We start from the raw sequence: 17635 nt of genomic DNA, 5'->3' as shown, positions 1-17635 counted from the left end.
TGAATTCCCAATTTTACCTTCATTTTCATTTTCGCTTTGTGCTGTGCTGTTTTCTCGTAACATTAGCTTGTTTGCGATCGCAGATTTAGTTATAAAAATTTAGGTGAAACAACCAATATTAGCTGTAATTAAATAAAAAGAGTTCACTAATTGAAAAAGAACGGTTGATACACGCCTTCTTTGTAATAAACGTTGCGAGTGAAACCTACAATTGTAAGGTCTCAAGCTAAACGAAAAAGAATTGAAACCGAATGAACGAGGACAAAAGAAAAAAGAAAAGGTTGCGAAAATAACAAATTCGGTTGCTCAAGCAACAGTGGTGTTGCATGAATTTGTAGGCAGACGACACTTGCCACATTTTCAGCACCATTAGGTAGCGGAACCTACAAGAAAATGGGTTACGATTTACATCGCTTTCAGGGTGAAGTAGATGAAGAGCTCACTTGCCCCATATGCTCAGGTGTACTTGAAGAGCCGCTACAGGTCAGTAACCGCTTAACAAATCTAAAAAGGAAAAAACAGAAAATTTGTGAAAATTTAATATAAATACGTATGTTAGTATAAGCGTCATGAATTTCTTTAACTTGGCATTACTCCTTAGGCGGCAATGTGTGAACATGCTTTTTGTCGTGCGTGCATTAACGAATGGCTCACCCGTCAGCCCACCTGCCCAGTAGACCGCAACGCATTAAATACCGCAAATTTGCGCGCCGTGCCGCGTATACTTCGTAATCTGCTTTCACGGTATGTATATGCAGATGGCCAAAAGTAAAAATTTAACATTTCCTAAACACAAATTTTTGTATGGACTTTTCTTTAGACTTTCCATCACCTGCGATAATGCGCCATATGGTTGCACATTGGTACTCAAGCTGGATGCACTAAACTCTCATCTTGAAGAGTGTGAACATAATCCAAAACGTCCATTGCCGTGTGAAAAAGGATGCGGTTTTGTTATACCCAAGGACGAGCTAAAGGATCACAATTGCCTACGAGAATTGCGTTCCATGATACATCAACAACAAATGAAAATGGGAGAACTTAAGACAGAGATCGGTGATCAAAATTTGGTCATCAATGAGTTGAAGCGTGAGTTGCAACTATTCAAAGACTTTATGCGCGCAATGCGCGTTTCCAATCCAGCTATGCGAGCGATTGCCGATCAGATGGAACGTGATGAGGTGATACGCTGGAGTTCTACTTTGTCACGGGCACGAGTAACACGCTGGGGTGGTATGATCTCAACACCGGATGATGCACTACAGGTAAGGCGTTTGGTTAGGAAAAATTAACAAGTTTCAGAAATACATTTTACAATCCTAGATGATGATAAAACGCGCATTGTCCGAATCTGGCTGTCCACCACACATACTGGATAATCTTATGGAGAATTGCCACGAAAGACGCTGGCCACGGGGCTTGAGTTCACTAGAGACGCGACAGAATAATAGACGCATCTATGATAACTACGTCTGCCGACGTATACCAGGTAGACAATTACATATGCTTAGAAAAACGTGCGCTATTAATATACAATCGGTTAAATATTGCAGGCAAACAAGCTGTGTTGGTTTTAAGCTGCGATAATGCTCATATGTCCGAAGACGTAATGGTGGAACCGGGTTTGGTAATGATTTTTGCTCATGGCATAGAATAAATGCGCACAAGTTACATGTAGAAATACACAAACAATTTAAAGAAAAACTCAAAAAGACAAACAAATTAATTAAAATAATAAAACAGGCAAAAAAAAGAAAAAAAAAGTAGACGTGCATGCAAACCTAAATATGTGCACATCTAAGCTATCTTAAACATAGCGGCAATTGCGTCAGCTTGAGCATAAAATTTTTTCTTTAATTAAGCAGCTACAAGATTGTGCGAGACACATTGACACATTAGCGAAATTTTAAGTATTGAACAGCCAAATCTTTAATGGACTTTAGACTTATAAAAATTTACTCTTGCAATTACATAAATAACTTTGAGATTTTCCTTAACATTAAATATACTTAATTTTGTTTTACTTTTGTAATTAATTTTTTTTTAATTTGTTGTACAAAATATCGAAATGCACTTGAGATTTATTTAAACACATGTGTTTATTCAACTTTAAAAATGAAAAATTACAACAATTGTTTTAGTTTTAGTATAATAATTCCTAAAGTGGCTTAGTTTGGCAGTAAATTGATAAAAAGCTTTATAATTTGCAACCGCATAGGTTTAATTGAGGCGGCGTTGTATATAAACGCACTGAATTTCAACGACGGCGCTTGGTCTCTGCCTGCAAGTTTAAACAGAAATAAAAAAACTGTTTATGTAGTTATTAAGTACGCTTCTGACTGCATAATTATCATTGTCTATTATATAAATTAAAAGTGTGAATTTTATTTACATAAAACAAACCAACTGCACCGTATGTTTGTAGTCTTATTTAAGCGATCTCAGACAAGAAATGAACTTTGTGTTAATAAATAATATTAATAATGAATTAACAGCTAACAAATATATAACAACACACACACACACACTTAACGCATAAATAATCGCATTGACGCAGGTTTATTTAAGCATATAAAAGTATTTTACATAGTCCTTGCTCATATATGTACATATGCATATACAATACTTATACAATTTAGCAGCACCAATTGCTCCAGATTTTTCTTGCAAATTGTTGTAAAATTTTTTTTTTTTTGGTCTTGGTACTCAAGTAAACCTGTAATATGATAATTTCACATTGCACTTTGCTCAGCCAATAAATAAATACGTTAACGGCGATTAGTGTTATATATGTGTATGTACACACTCACACATACATATATATATATATATATATGTGATTATTGTATCAATTAAAACAACAAAACTATGTGTAAGATTGACAACTGCAAAGTTTGAATTTCTGTGGATATACATACATATGTATATAGATATTTCTATATGTATGTATATTCAGCGAAGTGGCACTGTTTTGCTCTTATTAAATAAATACATTTTTGAATTAAGCCCAATAAAGATATACATGATTATCAAACAAGGTGTGTAAAAAAAAATTAGTCTATTTGGTTTTAAGTGTGGCAGTTAATCAACATTTGTAACTGTTTTGAATTTAACGGCTTAAATTTATTTTATATTTTCCTGTTGCTGTTTCCGTGCGCTCTTAGCTTTACAATACATGATTGTGCTCTTGTAACTTGTAGCTCTCCCTCTCTCTCTCTCTCTCTTTCACTCTCTAAGTCATATGTTTACTTTATCTTCGAGCATTGATTGTTGGTCTGTATGTTAAGATGCTGCTTTATTTATTTATTTTAGCATTTAACGCTATCTTCAAAGCAAAACCCAGAAACTAGTTTCCGCCTTAATGACTTACGAAAACTTGTTTGTTGAACGCTTAGTCGCTCTTTCCATATACAGCTATATACATATGGATATGTATGTGGGATGCTGCGTATATTTTGCGGTGCTTATTGGCTTTCTGGTTTGGACTCTTGTTGACCATTGTTATAATATATTACGGCTATTGCCTGCTTATTTGCTCGAGTTTGCGTTTTGGTCTTCCCCCACGTCGGAAGGGTTAGTAGTTAAATAATAAATTGTTATATGCCATAAGCACGTGTATATTACGTGTGTTATGAATCATGGAAGTGATTGATGCTATACATAAATGTTGAGCTGAGTTGAGTTAGTCATGTCCGTCTGTCTCTCCGACTGCCTGTATCTATATAAACTAGTCCTTCAGTTTTTAAGCTATCGATTTGAAATTTTGCACCTGTCCTTTTCTCTTTAACAAGCTGCTCATTTGTCAGAACGGCCGATATCGGATTAATATAGCATATAGCTGCCATACAAACTGAACAATGGGCATCAAGTATTTGTATGGGAAACTTTTTTATTTAATGTAATATCTGTACCATATTTGGCGTGGGTTATTGTCTAAGGCAATAATGCAGTCTCCGAAGAAATTGTTTAGATCGCATCACTATAGCATATAGCTGCCTTACAAATTGAACGATCAAGGAATTAAGTTCTGTGAAGATTATAATAGCTTCAGTGCAAACGAAGTTAACGTTTTTTCTTGTTTAAACATATTTTTTCTGGTTTAATTTCTAATGAATGCATATTTTTAGGCTTGATAATTTTCCGATTTCAAAAACTCAATGGATAATTCTAGTATAAGTTTCCATGTTTGGTACCTTTTGCCATCGATCGCTTTCTGGCCCACTGTTGCGCTCATTTCTACCTTTGCTTAGCTGCTCAGCGCTTACCTTTAACGTCAAATAGTAAAGTCGAGAGTTATCTTCGACACAGTCAATGACTCAGGCGATAGTCTGCGTTTGAGCAGCGATTAGTGTAGATCGATTTGTGAGACGTTGTAAGGCAAAGCCTTAGCATTAGTGGCGTGTGTAATTGAAACGAAAAATATTCATACATACATATATAAAATAGTAGACAATGCGTTTCCCAACTTTTTCGGCGGTCTTAATACTCGGCGCAGCATGCATAACTGCGTCTAGTTTGAATGTTGTCAGCGAGGATAATACACGCAGTGCGCCATTACGTGAGTAGAAAGCAAATAACGAAAGCATACATCATTCATTATAATTTTTTGTTTTCTGCTCCGCCCTAGCGATCAATGGCGCTGCTGTCGACGAAGTCTTAGTGGAGTCTTCGCTCTATATCAAGCCAAAATCGAATATGCGACCGCAAGTGCGACGTGTGCGCAGCATACCCTACGCCATGCCCTTGAACAGCGCATCATTGCTGGAGCATGTGCGTGTGAAACGCATGCCACAGTCAGGTCAATCGCAGGCGACTGCTGCAGCTGATGCGAACAGTTTCAAATTTGGGCCGCATGGCTCTAGCGCAGCTGCCGCCAATGCTGGTTCACAAGCATTCAACGCTTTCGGTCCGCATAGCGCGTTCGGTGCCTCCTCAGCGGGCACCTTGACACAAGCTTCGCAGTTTGGTGCTTTTGGACCGCAAAACTCTGCCGCTGCTTCAATGAGCCAAGCTTATAGACTGCCCAATGGACAGGTGATCAATTTTGCCAGCACAAATAGCTTTGCTAATGGTGCCAACGGCAATAATGCCAACAGCCGTGGTTCATCGGTGTCTGTCAGTCAACGTTAGAGCACTAAGTTTTAGAAACTGCAAATAAAACTCTATATCAATGTTAAAATGTGCAATTCTGTTAATATCGCGGAGCAGGATGAAGCTGGCGCCATCAAATATTTTAGTCGCTACTGAAATATAATGACATTTCTTACTTAAGCAGAATTATTGGTATTTTTTTTCTTTCTAATACTTCAATCATTAATTAAAAAACAGGAATTCCAAATTACGTAGCCTCAGCGCTGCGCTTATAATAAAAAAGTAAATACTGAAGAAATTTGTTTGTTTGCCTTTCTTTATTACCAACAGGCGCACACGCGAAATATGCAAATTTATGCAGAAATCTACGAAAAACATTAAACTAAGACTAATTGAAGACCGCATTTTATAAGCTTATTCCGATTCACTTTCACTTTCCGACTGGAAATCGCCAACCTCAATTGAGAACTTGTACTCTTGATCGCAGCCCAAATATGAATCGCTCATATAGTACAGCGTGTACTCGTGTCGGCCGGGGCTGGGCGCCACAAAATCTAACTTTATTTTTGCCTTCTGCTGCAGCGTAAGACGTTTAATCGAAAGCAGTGAGTTTGTTTTAGGATCACCAATGACCACCCACCAACCTTCCTCGCGTTTCTGCAAGCAAATAAGTTAAGATAACACAGAAATTTAAAGCAAAAAACGCCATTCTTGACATACCTGTGGAAAGAATGGTGCAATAACTGGCCCAGTAACTTCGTCTTCACGCTCCAGTTGCACAACGACATTCACTGTGGAGCCGGAATTGATGCGATCCTTATCCAGCACTTCAAAGTTCATTTCGATGTTTGGATAACGGTTACAGAAACGCGCCACGTCGGCCATTTGTGCATCAGTTAGTTGGAGCAGTCGTGAGCGGTCATCATCCTCCAACTCCATGATGTCAAAAACAGTTTCGATTTTCTATAAAATACATATAATAAATTATTTTCGTTTCGAAATTTTTTTTTCTTCGTTTATTGTACCTTCTCTGTGCAACGCTTAATGATGTCGGCTGTAAAGTGCGGCAACTGTTTCAAATATGAGTCCTTGCTCCACATGGCTTGCGTAACCATTTGCGCCAACTCCATGGCAGCCACAGCCGGCGAGAGCCAACCATTCGAACTGAGCACATCCACACAGGCCTGTATGAGACGAACGGCTTTGCTCAAAATTAGTTCGGTGTCACCCTGTAGTTCGGGGCCCAATTGTAGGCGTGATAAATGTGCTTGCAACAACAAATTTGTTTTAATATGTGGATCATTGAATCTGCATAAAGAGAGAAGTGTTTATAACTATATATATAGGCGCAGTCGAAATTTTTTTTTTTTTTTTGGAGAATTGTAGTAACTAGTGGCTTGTTGACAGTTGTTGCGTTTGATACGCAATACGCAGGCGTTTAAAGCTACTTACTTTGGCGCAGAATCGTTTGGACCAGTCAATTTGTTGGGCAAACGTTGTGAGAGTGTGCGCAGAATATTCTCTTCGTGATGGCGCACAACGATGTCCTCGTACTCTGCTGCCGATGAGATGATCTCGAGCAAACCGCGCACTTTGGTCTTGCTATTTAATGATAAACTGAAGAGTTCTGTAATAGAAAGAGGAAAAATATAAAAAAAAAAAATCGAAAATGTTTTTAAAATATGCCACACGCTTACCAATTGTTGTGTAATTAATGTAATAGTATGCTGCGATCATGCCCAAATTCAACGGTAGCGTGTCCATATCGTCTTCAATGCTAATACACTTGGATTGCTCCAAGTCGGAAAGTGTATTTTCAACCAACTCGGATAAGTGATCGGAGAGATGACGATGCGTAACACCCTGTAAGTTGTAATAGTTGGGATTTTGTGTGAGACGCCTATATAAGAATGTCCAAGTGAGATAATCGACCGCATCCTGTTTGTTCTCGATGGTTTTCGTGACCACCTCCACATTGAAGTGATCGTGTAGACGGTGATCCAAGTGACTCTCAATCGGAAGCGGTTCATTTATGAATTTTTTGAAAAAATCCTTTTTGGATGATTGACACATCAGCACACATTTAGCATCCGCGTCTTCAATGGGACGATTAGCACGTCCAATCATTTGCAGCACATCAGTTATGGGGTAGTCTTCATAGGAATGATTCTTGCCATTGTAGAATTGTGTGTCCATAATGATAACCAAATGCGCCGAAATGCTCATGCCCCAGCAGAGATCGCGTGCCACCACTGCCACCTGCACAGCGCCGGAGTCGAAGAGCTGCTCCACCAAACGATGATCGGATGCCGTAAGTCCCTCATGAATATACGCCACGCCCTGCGATAGTGTCTCCTTCAATGTCTTATCGGACATACGGTCGAGGAATGGTTTGATGTCTTCTTCTTCGGCATGAAAGAAACGATTCGGTTGCATATCCGATGCACTGTACGTTAGTATGTCGATGGCCGTGAGACGCGCTTGCTTACGCGATGAAACAAAAACGATGACTGGCTTGTGTGGACTGTATTTGATGATCGCATTGTATACTGGCTTCGACATGGAAGCAATACGCGTTGCGTTGTGTGTGATGCTGTAGCCTTGTATGTGCAACTCTAGTGGAATTGGACGCACACTCGGATGGAAATTAAATGTGGCGTTGGCATTGCAGCCGAGCCATTGTGCGACATCGCGCGCATCGGCTAACGAAGAGGAAAGCGCCACGATACGTATCTGTTTCTCAATTTGCGATGAAATGTAACGCATGCGCGAACAAACGACTTCCAAAACTGGACCGTCTTCGCCACCAACCAATTGCAATTCGTCGACTATAAAGAGATTGACCGCTTGCACGTTTTTACGTTGCTTCCAACGGCGCGACAACACATCCCATTTGTCTGCAGTGGTAACAATAATCTGACCTTTGGCTAGCAATTTCAAATCGGTACCAGTTTCACCGGTTAACTTAACAACCTTGAGTGAAAGACCGCCGAACTTTGCATGCCAATCGGCAAATACAAGATCGGCAAGAGCTTCTTTGGATACCAAGTAGACACAACGACCTTCGGCTTGCTGTGAAAACAAACGCATAATAGCGAATTCGGCTATGGTCATTTTACCAGATCCTGTGGGTGCGCCTACAAACACGTTATCGTCGCTATTGTAAACCGCATTGAAAACCTGCGTCTGTATGGGATTGAATTGTGGAAAACTTTCGACATAGAATTCCTCAAATTTCGGTTTGCGTAGCGCGGAGATGGGCAATGGCTGCAAATCGAGCAGCTCCGTTGGTGGCATATTTTTCTCGGGTAATATTAAATGTCTAAAAGAGACCGGCAATTGTGTTTCCGAACCAATCCAACGATCCGAGACAATACGTAAGAAATATTGCGGTGGCAGCGGTTCAAAGACTGGCACAAAGAACTTGATTTGGTGCTCATCTACGGCATATTTCTCCTTGAGCAGAAAGAATTCGTGATGTAAAATTACTTCGGAGTCAACATCCTCAATAAGTATCCAAAAGCCTTCGGATAAACCATGCACTTTCTCATCCCATTGGAAATCGGGTGTAATCGTGAGCTCTACGCGCAGTGTGGCACGCGTTATAGGCTGTATATGTGTGGATAGCTCTAACTTCGGAAATTGATGTACAAATTTATGTATTGTCTTGCCCAGCTTTGGCACGCGTATCAACTCGCCAATCTCATTTGGCTCCAGATCGTAGAGGCGTTCCCATGGGAAGTTTTTCCTCTCCAATTTCTTAGCTATTTCATCGGGCATCTTCTTGAATTGTCTCAGCGGCGTCATAGACTGCCACATACGGCGATCAATCATCTTACAGAGTGTCAACGTCTTGTCGGCCAACTGCGCCCAGCCACGATAGAGCACAATTTCGAAAATAGCGCGCATTAAACGTGACGCAGACTGCGTTATGAATACCATATCGGACATTAGTGCGAATCCTTCCAGTTTTAATTGCGATATGTACGCTTGCAACAACACATTCACTTTGGCGCTATGCTCCTCCATGGACTCTTTAATCGGTATAGGTACACGTTCCATAAGCTTTTGCAATTCCAGCTTTTCCTCTTCGCGCACAGCAATGTGTTTAAACTCCGAGGAGAGTGAGAACACACGGAATAGCTCGATCTCGCTAAGCGTTTGCTTCAGCAATTGATTGTATGTCATCATGGTTTCGTGCGTACAATAGTAATGCGAAGCTATGCGGCCCAACTCAGTCACTTGGAATTGGCCGCTCTTGCGATCATATTTGACAAGACCGCTGCGATCTAAATGCAAGGCGGCAGTGTGTATAAGATCGGCGCGATGCTGCTCCAGCAGCGAATCATCGCGTATGGCGTCGTGAGAAATGCCATACAAAGTGGGATTACGTAACATACGTATATAAAGATATGTATAACCCAGCCAATGTACGGCGTCCTTCAAATTTTGTACTGTGCCCAGCACAATTTCAGCATTCAGCATATCTGGCATTTTTGAAATGAATTGTGATTCGATGGGCAGTTGCTGATTCAACAGCGATAGGTAGAATTGCAATTCGCTGTGATTTGTGATGAGTATGCCCTCGCCTTTGGTATCGTATTGCGGTCGACCGGCACGACCCAACATCTGTAGTACGTCCAGCGCGCTCAATTCTACCCAACGACCCTTTTCCGGATTATAAACTTGCGTGCCTTTGATGATAACTGTATGTGCCGGCAAATTCACACCCCAAGCCAATGTGGCTGTGGACACCAAAACCTATTAAACGATTTAAAAGTAAAGAAATTTAAATACATACTATTGTTTGATTTTATTGCACTATGAAAATCTTACCTGTATATGACGATCGGCGAACAGATCTTCCACCAATGTACGATCAACACGCGTCATGCCAGCGTGATGTATAGCGAAGCCATAGGGCAGCAACTCCTTCAATTCTGTGTTTTTCACCTGTTCCGCTTCTGTGCGCAACACTTCCATGCTGGCTGAACCTTCACGCAGAAAGCTACCGAGTGTGTCCTTCTCAAGACACATATCACGCACGGCGCGCGCCGTTTTACCTGTCTCTTTGCGTGAGTGCACGAAGACAAGCACTTGATTGCGACCAGCGTGCTCCATTGTCTTCTCGTAAACGATCTCATTCATGACTTGAAAACGCTTTAATGCTTTCTTTTCAGTAACACCAATATATTGCTGTTCTAACGCTACTGGCCGGAAGCTATTATCGAAGTAGAACAATCCCTTATCCGGCTTGACGCGCAAGAATGTTGCCACATCCTGATAGTTAGGCAGCGTGGCGGACAAACCGACCAAACGCACATCCTCCTGTGTGGTCTCAATGTTGCGTATGGTACGCGCCACAAGCGCTTCCAGCACTGGACCGCGCTCATCATGCAGCAAGTGAATTTCATCGATGATAACTAGTCGCACTAAGCTAGTAAATGTCTTTTCGCCACCCTTACGTGTGATAATATCCCATTTCTCTGGTGTGCATACTATTACTTGAGTGGCGGCGATTTGCTCGCGTGTCAATTGATGATCACCAGTCAACTCGGACACAGTCAAATTATAACAAGCCAAGCGACGTCCAAAGTTGCCCACCATTTCCTGCACTAACGACTTCATTGGCGCCACATAGATGATCTTAAATTCATCCACGTTAATTGTGCCATCCTCATTGATGTGTTTGCCAATTTCGCGCATCATTGTCAACAAAGCAACGTTTGTTTTACCAGCACCGGTTGGCGCACATAGCAACATATTTTCATCGCTATCAAGTGCGGCCTTCCACAAACGGCTTTGTATACGATTGAGCGTTTTAAAGCCTTCAAAAACCGGCTGCACGTACTTTGGTAGTTTGTCAATGGGCTGCAGCTCTTCCTTGTCTTCGTAAGGTACTTGCTTTAATGCGGGCACATGCACTTCTTCGTAGCCTTTGCGTTGCTTGCGAAACGAACCGTCTGGCAGTTGACATCTTTTATTTGCCATGAAATGAGAGCCTTGAGTAAATGCCAATTCCTCCAACTCGAGCACTTGTCGCACACCTGCCACCTGGCCGGCGGTGCCCTGACCAGAGTCATCATTCTCCTCTTTGCCGCGTTTATTTGCTCGCGATGAATTGCCATAGTCATCTTCTTCGGACTTGCCAGTATCCAATTGGCGCAATATCTTTGCTAAATGATTGTCATTGCGCATCTTTTCACGTATACGCTGACGTTCGCTGTCTGTTTGTGCTGAGGCCAACATTGTGCAATATAAGATCATCTGGCGATTGTTTTTCAGTTGTTTAATGAAGTCGAAACAGTCATAGCCTAATAAGAGTACGAGTTGATTTTCACAGTCTCTTTCGTCAGAAGCATCTTTGAGAATTTTTAACACATCGGCCGCTTTGCTTTGTGATACCATGGCGTCCTTGTAGTATTTACTCAGACAACGTTGTAGCCAATACGCATCAATATCTAACGGATGCAAACCGCGTTCTTTCTTCACATTTGCTGCCTCCTCTGTGAGTAGCTGAAATATAAAAATAAATTTATAAAATTTTTTAATTCGATGTTTTGTTTAGCAAATCTTTACATTTTCTGCGTGCAGGGTATGATCGATGCGTGCTTCTTCGCCCTCTTCTTGTCCATCTTCGTCACGAATTTCACCATGCATATCGTTATCACTTTCTTCCTCGGATTCCTCAAATTGCACATTTATGCCATAAGTCTCATCAATTTGCTCTTCGTTGCCAGCGATGTTTAAGGCGTTCACGGCGTCCGAACCAAAGTCTGTGATTTTCTTACCTAGATTGACTAACAAAGCGAATCTAAGGGAAATAATCATAAATATGTTGTCAATATTTAGTTGTAGTTTAAAAAATATGTTAACTTACCTCTCATCGGTTACTGAACCTAACAAGCTATCGATTTCACGCTTGCGTTCGCGGTCTTTTAGTTTATCATTCTTTAATACCGCTAAAATTTCATCTGCCGCACCACACAAAATATCACGCGGCTGATCACCCAGCGCTTCTTGTATGAAACTTAATAACACCTCATATGTCTGGCGTGTTTCCTGCGTTTTGGGTCGGTACACAATTCCGACCATTTCATCTATACCTTCGGACAGCAATGTGGCTCCTTTCATGCGCTCGAAATCATATTGCGCTTCATCTCTCTTCTGACGTTTGGCTTTGCGTTCTTCCATTTTTTCGGGTTTTGTGCGTTGATAGCGATCGCCCATGCGTGTGCCTTCCAACTTACCGACTAACGATACCACTTCTCCGGTAGCCTCATCGCGACGTGGACGTTCAATAAGCCGTACATCAGCTTGCAGCACAAGATTTGAATTCTAGAAATAACAACAAAAGTCTATAGAGATCTATATGCACAAGAATTTGTAGCAAGCATTTTCAAACGTTTACTTTTGTTCTTCACATTCTACGCTGATCGGCTTGAAGCATTTTAATATACTTTTTTCATCAATAAAAGAACTTACCGCTTTGTATTCATATTGAAGTTGACGAGCTGCAGCATCAGCCATGGTGAAATATGATTTTCTTAGCTAATTTATTAAATATTTTTTATTAATTGTTATTTTCACAGCTTTTATAAATTGCAATATTTTCTCCGGCTGCTTCTATGCACTGTCAAAATTTACTTTACTGCGGTTTTTCTGTCAATCGTAATTTTTTTTAAAAAATGTGTTTAATTTAGTGCAGAGTTGTATTTGAGGCGTAGAACGTATCTTCGGCAGAGAACGTATATCATAGAGAAGCAGATAACGTATATCACAAAAATTCGCAAAATGAAATTCATATTAATATATATGATTGCATATAAACGTATAAAATATAAGCCAAAAGGCTAACATGGAGCTGTAATATCAAAGCAAGTCTTTGAGCGTAATTTTCATTGAATGCTCAGCTCTGTTCACGCGCCACTGTTAAAATTTTTCCTCCGAGCTAGCTGTGGTGAAATCCACTCATCGAATCTTGTTAGGCAACTGAACCTTCTCTATAATATACGGAGCGGTATCTTGGGTTTCTAAAGCATCGCAGACTTCGGTAGAACTTAAACTGTCGAAGCTGCAAAGACTTGCCTGCATCTGCGCGTCGGGCGCAATGCGTACATGTCCGACCGCAAAACTGGAAGTCATGCTAGAACTGACACCGCCACATATGGTAATCAAACAGACTCTACTCCGAATGATAGCAGAGGGAGTTGGCAAAGGGAAGATAGTCTCATCCCAGCAGATGAAGGCGCTAAGTGAGGAAATGCCACTGGCCCTTCTCCCAAGGGACAGCATTACCAAAATAATAAGCTTCACTAAGAATTTCAAAGTTACTCTTAGCAGCAAAGCGGAATGGAATGATTCATCACTGGACCTGCTGCTAAGGAAAAGCACTATTAAATGGTACACCCACGGGTCGAAAACGGATTAGGGGATTGGTGCAGGGGTCGCTGGGTCAAGCACCGAACTCTCCATTCCCATAGGAAGTTTTCCGAGCATTTTCCAAGCCGAGGTCTATGCTATAAATCGGTGTGTAGAGATAAACCTCCAATGCAACTATCGCAATAGAAGTATTGCTATACTCAGCGATAGTCAGGCGGCACTAAAAGCGAGCTCTGCCTATGAGGTCAGATCACTTCTAATGCAGGAGTGTATAGAACGGCTGAACAGCCTATCAGAACACATACCATCAAAGAGCTCCTCCGTTGGGAGCAAAGAGCAGGCAGGGAGAGACATTGGCAACAACTTCAAGGCATGCACCATGTCAGGTTGCTAATGGGGGGTTACGACCTCAAACTGTTTAAAGCCGTAATTAATCTCCCGAGGAACAAATTCCGGCTGCTTGTCGCATTCTACACCGGCCATTGTAGGCTCAAGAAGCATCTCTTCAACATGGGCTTAGCCTCTTCTGCAAACTGCCGGTTCTGCGACATGGAGCCGGAAACCCCAGAACATCTGCTTATGAACTGCACAACAATCTGCAGACGCAGAATCAAGGCCCTTGGATACATGTTTCCAAACAGGGATTGTATGGCTTCACTAGCACCCAGCAATATATTGAAGTTTATCAACATGCTGGGGCTAGATGAGTCGATATTACTTAGGGGAGGGCATAATAGAACATAGGTCGCGGTGCATACCTCAAAATTAATCTATCTATCTATCTATAATATACGTTCTCTTCTTCTATTCGGAGTTTTGGGTATATAGTAGATATTGGTATATAACATTTTAAATAGCAAAATGTCGGTGGAAATTATAGTGGTTTCTATAATTAATATGCAATTCAAGTTATTACGTTGTGTTAAGTTTTATTCTGTTCTCGAATCAAGAACTCAGCTGTAAAAGAACGAGTTGGATCCATAAAAGCAACGCTGTTTGATAGTAACGAGTAATTCGTTGGTGTTTATCTGTCAGGTGAACAGCAGACATTTTCTTCTTAAGTGTCTTTCTCGTGCCCGAAATAGGTGCTGTCTGTGTAAGTGTTAAAATTTAAACTAAATTGCATAATTAAATATTTATTTGGCATTATATGAGCACAAGATTGGAAGAAAGATAACTTTGTTGTAGTAAACAAATATAAAACATAAAGCTAGGCTGTATAAACAAAGTAAAGCTTTCTTAAAATTTTTGTACATTCGTCAGCAACTACAACGTTATGTAACCTCAATAAGAGGGATGGTTTTTGTGGATTAAAACCGACCTTGTTCTAAGTTTAGTCTACATAATTTCTTTTTTTTTTGTTTTTACTAAATTCCAGTTTGCAAAAGGATTAACCGAAACAGGGAAAAGTAACATAATCAAAAATGTTCTCATCACTGTTTGAAGCTGCCAAAAACTCGCCATTGCGCACTCCATTTACTAAAGTCCAATGCGACAACACCGGTAAGTCGGCGACTGGCCCAGTGCCCGGACGCCAGATTCAGGCAGCTGCAACACCTAGCGGTGATTCGTGCGAATTCGGCAGCAACAAATACTTTGCGCTATGCGGTGTCGGCGGCATTCTGTCCTGCGGTACTACACACACCTTCGTCGTACCGTTGGATTTGGTGAAATGCCGTCTGCAAGTTGACCCCAAAAAGTACAAGAATTTGATCAACGGCTTCAAGGTTACCATTGCTGAGGAAGGCGCACGTGGTCTGGCTAAGGGCTGGGCTCCAACATTCTTCGGCTACTCAGCACAGGTGAGTGAGTGGGCGAAGTGAAAATGGTATTCGCACGTGATTTTAATGTGTGCAAACAAATAAGTTAAAAATCTTCATAAAATGGAACATGCTAATAGCTAAAATTAGTGCAGTCAAGCGAGTTTTGTGAAGATACCAATCGATGTACACTTGTGGAGGACGTCGAAATAAGAAATGAGAAAATTCTCAATATTGTATCGAGGTTACACAATCCCTTGTTGTTATCGGCTTATTGATTTTTAATGCTAAAATTACTTATTCGATTTATTTCATTGCTACACATCAAAACTAATCGGTATATGTTATTTAAAACCGCTATTTGTTAATCTCACCTGACGAACATTGTATGATTAATGTGTATGCTTATTACGTCTGACTTTCACCTTTTGCTTTTTTTCTTTCACCCTCTTAACCAAAGTTTGATTTATCAGATATCAGCATTTCCACACGACGTCATTAATTTAGTTTTTGTCGTCATGTGATAAAATTGTATTTATGGTTTGGTAATTAAAATGGCATCACATAAGATAAGCAAATACATATATATATGTATGTACCATATATAAAAGTAGTTCAAAGTTTTAGACAAAAACCTAATATTTTTAATTAAAATTTTTTTTTGTATAATATTTAGTTTTATTTATATCAAAAATATAGTATCGCATATCACAGCTTAAAAGTTAGTGCGAATTTTCTTTAAAACCATGTATTTGCTAGAGATTTTTAGGTTAATATAATATTTGTTTATATTTTTATTTATGTATTTTTTATGTTTGTTTACTCATACAACTTGTAGGGTCTGTGCAAGTTCGGTTTGTATGAAGTCTTCAAAGTATACTACTCCAACATCTTGGGTGAAGAGAATTCATACTTGTACCGTACATGGTTGTATTTGGCTGCCTCTGCATCGGCTGAATTCTTCGCCGATATCGCTTTGGCTCCAATGGAAGCTGCCAAGGTTAAGATCCAGACCACACCTGGCTTTGCCAACAATCTTCGCGAGGCTTTGCCAAAGATGATCAAGGATGAAGGTGTCGGTGCTTTCTACAAGGGTCTGGTACCATTGTGGATGCGTCAAATTCCATACACCATGATGAAGTTCGCTTGCTTCGAACGCACCGTGGAATTGTTGTACAAGTAAGTAACGTAACTGTCCTTACTCTTTAGTTTTTAGAATATATTTTAAATTCATCTGGTTTTTCCAATTAGACACGTTGTACCCAAGCCACGTGTCGAATGCACCAAGGGTGAACAATTGGTGGTGACATTCGCTGCTGGTTACATTGCTGGTGTCTTCTGTGCCATTGTATCGCATCCTGCTGATGTGGTCGTTTCTAAATTGAACCAAGCTAAGGGCTCCTCTGCCATCCAAGTGGCTAAATCGCTCGGCTTCATGGGTATGTGGAATGGTCTGACGCCACGTATCATTATGATCGGTACACTCACTGCCCTGCAATGGTTCATCTACGACGGTGTCAAGGTTGCCTTGGCTCTGCCACGTCCACCACCACCAGAGATGCCAGCTTCCCTCAAGGCTAAAGTCGAAGCTTAAACCAATTTTAGATTTAAACGAAACTCATCAGCAAACTACAATACGTATCTAAATTAAATAAGTTCAGCCAGCGATATTAAAGTGAGACGGTATTAAGTCGTCACAGTTACAGTAGTTAAGATGCAAAAAAGTATAGCAAGGTTACCGGAACAGGACGAGTGAATACAGTGAATATACATACACATTGACTCGGACATACGTATCGACGCATTTATTGGGGAAGCAAAAGAAGAAAGACGATACGCTTCTAAAATGCATATAACTGCTTATAAAACATAGTGTTTAAGGTGAAAAGAGTGGAAACACAATGTTATAGCACATACACTAACTTTACTATAGGTTAATTTTCACAGCATTTAAAGCAACATAATTCTGGCATTCCAGTGGGTAATGTAAATGTCCCGCTAGAAACTATGCATTTCTATTTAAAATTAACTAATTAACTCCAAAAAAACATTCTGTATATATTTTTAACTACTTATTTCATATTTTCAAACACTTAACTTGTATAGCCTTTTTAAATGTTAAAATTCTATTTGTGTGCGAGCAGGGAAAAAAAGTTATGCAAAGCGTTATGGCAAATTTACTAACGATTGTAACACTAGTTTAGCAGCATTAAGTAAAAAGTATAAAATATGTATCGTTTTATCTATGTTTTTTGTAATCCCCGCTAAACAGCGTTGCTAACGTTGTCCGAAAAAATATAGTAAAATGTTCAAAACTAAGAAGCTGTGTTTCTTTCTTAGTTTAAAAGTTGAGTGGGTAAGTATGAACTCGAAAAAAAAAAATAAAAAAATACTAAAAAAAA

The 17635-nt window shown here is 40.2% G+C and overlaps 4 protein-coding genes across 4 annotated transcripts; 3 read left to right on the top strand and 1 right to left on the bottom strand.

The window, feature by feature from the left end:
- Positions 1-23: 23 nt before the first annotated feature.
- On the top strand, positions 24-2336 carry elgi (E3 ubiquitin-protein ligase NRDP1 elgi). Its single transcript, XM_014241940.3, has 5 exons — positions 24-483; positions 602-744; positions 821-1265; positions 1324-1489; positions 1554-2336. The coding sequence occupies exons 1-5, from the start codon at positions 394-396 to the stop codon at positions 1655-1657; spliced, it is 948 nt and encodes a 315-aa protein (XP_014097415.1). The 5' UTR covers positions 24-393; the 3' UTR covers positions 1658-2336.
- A 1960-nt stretch (positions 2337-4296) lies between these two features.
- LOC106622683 (uncharacterized) lies at positions 4297-5389 on the top strand. The gene is made up of 2 exons (XM_014241932.3): positions 4297-4558; positions 4628-5389. The coding sequence occupies exons 1-2, from the start codon at positions 4453-4455 to the stop codon at positions 5128-5130; spliced, it is 609 nt and encodes a 202-aa protein (XP_014097407.1). The 5' UTR covers positions 4297-4452; the 3' UTR covers positions 5131-5389.
- On the bottom strand, positions 5390-12736 carry Brr2 (U5 small nuclear ribonucleoprotein l(3)72Ab). Its single transcript, XM_036360838.2, has 9 exons — positions 12577-12736; positions 11972-12429; positions 11671-11905; positions 9928-11607; positions 6789-9852; positions 6544-6718; positions 6117-6399; positions 5812-6054; positions 5390-5748 (listed from the first exon to the last, which is right to left on the bottom strand). The coding sequence occupies exons 1-9, from the start codon at positions 12619-12621 to the stop codon at positions 5506-5508; spliced, it is 6426 nt and encodes a 2141-aa protein (XP_036216731.2). The 5' UTR covers positions 12622-12736; the 3' UTR covers positions 5390-5505.
- A 1725-nt stretch (positions 12737-14461) lies between these two features.
- Mpcp2 (Mitochondrial phosphate carrier protein 2) lies at positions 14462-17555 on the top strand. The gene is made up of 4 exons (XM_014241939.3): positions 14462-14569; positions 14852-15275; positions 16072-16412; positions 16485-17555. The coding sequence occupies exons 2-4, from the start codon at positions 14898-14900 to the stop codon at positions 16825-16827; spliced, it is 1062 nt and encodes a 353-aa protein (XP_014097414.1). The 5' UTR covers positions 14462-14569; positions 14852-14897; the 3' UTR covers positions 16828-17555.
- The last annotated feature ends 80 nt before the right edge of the window (positions 17556-17635 follow it).

Source organism: Bactrocera oleae, chromosome 6, assembly GCF_042242935.1.
Source record: "Bactrocera oleae isolate idBacOlea1 chromosome 6, idBacOlea1, whole genome shotgun sequence".
Taxonomy (NCBI): domain Eukaryota; kingdom Metazoa; phylum Arthropoda; class Insecta; order Diptera; family Tephritidae; genus Bactrocera; species Bactrocera oleae.
The sequence above is the reverse complement of the archived record's forward strand: the minus strand, read 5'-3'. Positions and strand labels throughout refer to the sequence as shown.